The sequence below is a fragment of the Panthera tigris genome, chromosome B2 (genome assembly GCF_018350195.1).
Source record: "Panthera tigris isolate Pti1 chromosome B2, P.tigris_Pti1_mat1.1, whole genome shotgun sequence".
NCBI classification, from domain to species: domain Eukaryota; kingdom Metazoa; phylum Chordata; class Mammalia; order Carnivora; family Felidae; genus Panthera; species Panthera tigris.
In genome coordinates this window covers 138,782,504-138,788,503 of record NC_056664.1, presented here as the reverse complement: position 1 = coordinate 138,788,503, position 6,000 = coordinate 138,782,504, and the positions used below count along the sequence as shown (strand labels likewise).

The 6,000-nt window shown below is 40.5% G+C and overlaps 1 protein-coding gene across 1 annotated transcript in view; it reads left to right on the top strand.

Annotated features, from left to right (window-relative positions):
• Nucleotides 1-529: 529 nt before the first annotated feature.
• Nucleotides 530-6,000, top strand: part of TFB1M (transcription factor B1, mitochondrial) — a 79,588-nt gene continuing 74,117 nt past the window's right edge. Inside the window, exons 1-2 of the mRNA XM_042987373.1 lie at nucleotides 530-991; nucleotides 4,584-4,715. Coding sequence (XP_042843307.1) covers nucleotides 4,685-4,715 — 31 coding nt within the window. The 5' untranslated portion in view covers nucleotides 530-991; nucleotides 4,584-4,684. The remainder of the gene's footprint in view (nucleotides 992-4,583; nucleotides 4,716-6,000) is intronic.

The window sequence follows — 6,000 nt, the reverse complement described above, 5'->3', positions numbered from 1 at the left end:
GGTCTGTTTACCCTTTAGCTACTTCATAATTTCCCGCAATCCCCACCCCTGGGTCTGCTTTGACCCGAGATCTTTAAATGATGGGGGTGCAGGGAATCACCCAACTGCTATCTGATTCTTCATCCACCAAATACAGCTAATGACACTGACCTTCCTCAAAGAGCTATTGTGTGGGATAATTAATAATTGCAGGATCCTTTGAGAGTATAAAGTGCGCCATAAATGCTAAGCATTATTTCCATACCGTCTCTGCTGGCTCTTCTAAAGTACATTCTGGTCTCGGTGCCTTTGATCCACGGTTATCACCTGAAATAGAGCAAACAATGCCTTTGTCTCATGAAGCAAATGCATAATGAATGCTATTCACTGTTAAAGGTTACTTAGCAATATAAGTTTTTTTTTTTTTTCTTTTGAATGGGGACATCCTCCTGCGGGAGGATTATGTAAGCTAATAGCTAATGTATCAAAGGAATGGGGAGAAAAGCAGCAGCCATGGCAACCGGAACCATGAGGCCCACACTTTGGCCTTCAGGAGAAACCTGCACCCACCTTCCGAGGGAGGATAAGGAGTAACTGGGAGAAAACTAGCAGGGCGGGCAAGCAGAGCAATCTGCAGGGGAAAATGGCAGGCGGTGGCCAATCCCTCTTCCTGCCACGGGCTCTCTGCTCGCTGTACGAGACGTGATTTGCAATGTGTGCGAGGGCGAAGGTTACACGCCAGAGTCCGGTTCTCCAGCATTACCCTCTCCCCAAGCCCTTGGGCTTTCCTCTTCATGTTCACTGGTGCTTCATCGGGGGAGATTAGGTTTTTCTTTTGAATATAACCTTTCCTAGACATAGAGGTGGGCAGCACTGTGATCAGAAAGCCTCTATCCTCCCTGCGTTCCTACTGGTGCTCGTTCATCTCCACAGAAACGGACCTCGACTCAAGGCCCCGAGGACACCAATCTAGATCATTAACTCTGGGAGCCATCATTCCCAAATCCTAAAGGTAAGCTAGATAGCCTGGCAGAGACCGTGGTCTCTGATAAAATGCGAAGAAGCTCAGAACTTGTGGCTTGGCTCATTTTCTTTAATACTAAACTATTGGAACAGGATTAGAATTCCCTTATGTGTTTCCTTTATATTTAGGCAAAAGAAATCACAAATGTCTGTTGACTTGGTTTACTTTTTGTAGGGGCAGGCTTTTACACTCCAGCGGTTTTAAGGTATTTGGTTACTCTGCAAGTTAAATCTTTAAATGGTAGAGTTAACTTTTAAATCATGTTTCTCAAAAACCATATAAATTTACAATGTACTCCTCTCCCTATATTCCTTTAAATAATACCCAAAACACAACTCTCATATACCCCTCTATATTTTACTGCCTGGACCATAGGGATTTTATGTCTCCTATTTGGCATTGCTATTTATTGTCATTCCACCATAATTCTGGGTTTTTGCTGACCTGATTTTATTTCAGTATCCTTTTGAAAATCTTTCTTCACTACACTTGGTTAATTCAAACTTTGGCCCTACTGGTAAAAGCTAGAAAATCCTTTCTTAACATGGAACGAGATCGCCACCCAGTGGCCAGGCTGGGCTTCCTTCTGTGCCTGCTTCCAGATCATCTCCGCCAACATTTTTATTTCGTTGGGTTATGTACAGCAGAGGTGTACATAAAGAAGAGCTAACCCAGGCCCTTCATTTTTCACTTGACAAAACCTCAGGTCAAAAAGGCTAACCTATTTGGCCAAGGCCACAGCGTCACGGTAAGACCCATGCCTCACGACACACAGCCCTTAATTTTTCCAGTGACAGTACCGCAGAGACAGAAGTGGACTTTAGGGTCAACCGATCCAAGCCTTCTATCATATAGATGAGGAAACTGAGGCACAGAGAAAGGAAATGGCTTCTCAAGGTTCATAAAGTTGACTGAGTTTGGATAAGAACCAAATGTTTTCTTTTTCTCCCTTGAGCCATTGTAATTCCAGTCTTAAATAGGTGACCATAGTACCTGAGAATAAAGTGGTCAAGGTTTTCCTTCCTCACAATGAAAGAGGATACACCACAGGAGCCCTTAGAAAGGCAATATTCATGGGGTGCCTGGGTGGCTCAGTTGGTTGAGCGTCCGACTTCAGCTCAGTCATGATCTCACAGTTTGTGAGTTCAAGCCCCACATCGGGCTCTGTGCTGACAGGCTGTTTTGGATCCTCTGTCCCCTTCTCTCTGCCCCTCCCCCACTTGCACTCTCCCAAAAACAAATATTAAAAAATAAATAAGTAAAATTTAAAAAATAAAAAAAATTACAAAAAGGTAATGTTCATTCTCACGAATGAATGGTTTCTTTTTGGTATATTCAAAAATGTTTCACTACTTTTCCTGACACCTAGAAGGGGGTGAAGGGAATTGGAAATTCAAACTGTGCTCCCTTGGGGCTTAAAGAAAATACTTAACTCTAGCTCAAAATGTCTCGATTCTACAATTTAATCACAGGGATTAGAGAACTTTTGTTGGCAAGTCAGGATGATGCCACACTGTCTTTCAACCTCTTCTCTGACTTCACTCATCATGATGGAATAAGAATGGTTCATAGCACTGAAGATTCCTTATCACTCTAAATAACTGTGAGTCCCCAAATTCTCAGGTGGGCTGGGATTCACACGGTGAAGCAGGTGCCACACATTCTTGCCCTATCTCCCCAGGTCCTCCGGACTTCACCTGCAGCTGCGCAGGTGGGCAGACTGAGAGCTCCCCACCTTCCCCCCACCCCCCCGCCACACACACACCACTGTCTTCCATTCTGAGGGCTTCTGGAGCCTCCCCAGCTTCCAGTGGGGAATCTCGGGTGTTGGGCTTTACAAACTTTTTCCAAGAGTCTCTGGTGGGATTGAGCCTTAGTTGTTGTAGAGCCCTACCATTCATTAAACCACTTTTTAACCACATTAGTTGGTTTTTCTCCCTTTCCTATCACATGTTTCCAATTTCCTCACTTGTGATTCCTGGACTCACCTGTCAGATAAATGACCTGCCTGCATCCCAAGTCCTTGCCTTAGAATCTGACTTTGGGGAGGTAGGAACTATGATGCCCATATTGTAAAGGAGCTCTTGTACTGCCTTCGTGGCATGACGAGTCCTCCGATGACGGTGTCCCTGGAGGTCATTTAATCTGGCCTTACCCCTACACACTGCAGGTGGACCCCTTCGGGAAGCTTTCAGGCTTTTCATCTGAACAAGACTCCTTCAAGGCCCCGGGAGCACCCTGGAAATGTATTCACGTGGTTGTGTGTCTTTGTAAAATTTGCAAAAGTGAGACATTTTCACTGCAGTTAAGACCGTTGTCCCTTTCTAGGTGGTATTCTGGTGGCGGAGGGTCCCTTGAAATATCTGGCAAAAGGGAAAACTGAGTTAGGAATACACATTTTAACCGAAATGTGGAATAGTATTTTAGAACGTTCCAGTAAAACAAACACAGTATTCTAGACAGCTGATTTGTGTGAATTTGGAACGTGTTTTCTATATCTTTAAATCTAAGGAATTAAAGAATTGAGAGATAGATTAGAAAAAGTAATGGGTAAAACAGAAAAGAGATAGTGATGAATAGAGCAATAAAATCAGTAGAAAGTATTCCTATATCAAAAGTGAACTGCAACAAAAAACTCCATCATATCAAGTGGAGTAAGTTATTAAGAGGAATAAATAAATTGAGTAGAAATAATGAATAGGCTCCTGGATTGTTTGATAATCCAATTAATAAAGAGGAGAGAATCATATAAATACACTGGAAAAAATTAAATATCTTGATTATTTAACACCAAATGCTGACATCAATGAATATAATATAAACTTACCTCACTACAATGAGGGCATCTATGACAAATTGGTTAATGAGTGTCATTAATTCAAACTGTTTAAAATTAGACACTGCACAAAAAAACTTGATATTTGCAAAAAATAGGTTTTCCAACTTTGACAACAATCCCGACAATGTATATGACATTGCCAATAATAAGTTATAAAGCTGCAAGAAATGTTTCTAAACTGTCAAAAACAAAAACAAAAATGAAATTTTAATCAATCATGGTAGAGGAAAAACTCCATTATCTTTCTATTCTTTCTATGGGACATATTCCCCAAGCCTTAACATATGAAGAGGGAACCAAAGAGTTTGCTTCCAGAAATGTAGGGGAAAAATTATTAAAGAAGTACGAAAGTAGTGGGGCACCTGGGTGGCTCAGTCAGTTAAGCGTCCGACTTCGGCTCAGGTCGTGGTCTCACGATTCGTGGGTTCGAGCCCCGCATAAGGCTCTGTGCTGACATCTTGCTCAGAGCCTGGAGCCTGCTTCAGATTCTGTGTCTTCTTCTCTCTCTGCCCCTCCCCTGCTCACGCTTTGTCTCACTCTGTTTCTCAAAAATAAATAAATGTAAGAAGTATGAAAGCAGTTAATTATAAAAATTATTTGGTCACTTTGGTGGATGTTGTGATGTTTGTGCTCTTTGTCATTAAATATTTGTCACGTCTTAGGGTTTCTTTCCTTATTCCAAATAACTACTGCTTTCATATCTAATTGTGGATTTATAAGTCTGTATTCTTTCTCTTAAAGAGAGCCTTCCAAATTGTAGAAGCTTCCGAGCCCATCTCTTCCCAAGTCTTCCCCGAACAGTGAAGGTATCCAACAGATACATCCAACAGAAAAGAAGCAAAATGCTCTGTTCTGCTTATATTCCAGAAATGGGTATGTACCATAAGACCCCCCCCAAAAGGCAATTCATATGAGAGAGTGAGAAAACAGTCTTTGATCTTCTGATATGGCATAAATCAGTATATTTTATAATAACTGGACGGTATGTGCATTTATTCAAGAAAAAAAGAAACTACCCATCTATTGCATTTGCTGGTGATCTGTCCTGCTAGCACTTCAAAATTTAAAAAAAACAAACAAAATAAATGTGTCATATGAATCACAGAGTAGTCATCGCAGGAAGAATGGCAGAGATCTTGGCAGATCATAATCCATCGCTGAGTGTTAAAAATTAGTATAATATATTGTAACAATCGGTTTTTAGAAAAGAGAGTGCATCACACATAGTTAGGTTAAGTGTTTTATGAAAATCATGCATGTGGATGTGTGTACAGGGTCACAATATAAGTGGCATTTTTACTGTGAGTCACAGCCTGAAAAGTTTGAAAAATACATATGAAGAATATGAAGCAGCTGCAGACTGAAGTTCAAGAGAAAAAGAATAAGAGGGCTAGTTTCCAGAATGCAGTTTGGCAATTTGTAGCAGATTATTTATAAATTCATTGGAATTTAGGAGGCATTTTTCCTAAGGAAATAATAGTTTGTCACTATTGGATGTCTAGCTAAAACCACAACTCTATTTATTTAACTCACAATATAGGTAATGTATAAATTATAACATGATATATGGTACAATGGGATATGATATGATTAAAACAATGATGTGATGTAACATAATGAACATAATATAATGTAAATTAACTATGGTAGTTATGATAGCCCTAAGCCAGCTCTCCCATTTTTCTCCCCATAGTCTCGCCCATTCACAGGACTCCTGAGCAAACTGTTTTTTTGTGTTTGTTTGTTTATTTAAAGTAGGTTTCACACCCAGCATAAAGCCCAATGCAGGGCTTGAACTCACAACCTTGAGATCAAGACCTGAGCTGAGATCAAGAGTTGGGCACTTAACCAACTGAGCCACCCAGGTGCCCCCTGAGCAAACTGTTTCAAGTCTAAAGTTACAGGATTTCAGTCATGACATCATGCATATGCATTTCACAACACAATTTAACATTTTATAATGATAATTTAATATTTTATGTTTTGTATTGCCACCTGATTTGGTATAACTGTTTCCTGAACCTCTCTGCCAGTTACAACCCCTTACCCTTCTTTGCCTTCCCCTCCCCAAAAGGAAAAAGAGAAGTACTGAATGGGCTAAAATTATGACAGTTTTTAAACTGGGTGGTAGTAAGATCAAATAACACATTTTTTTCTA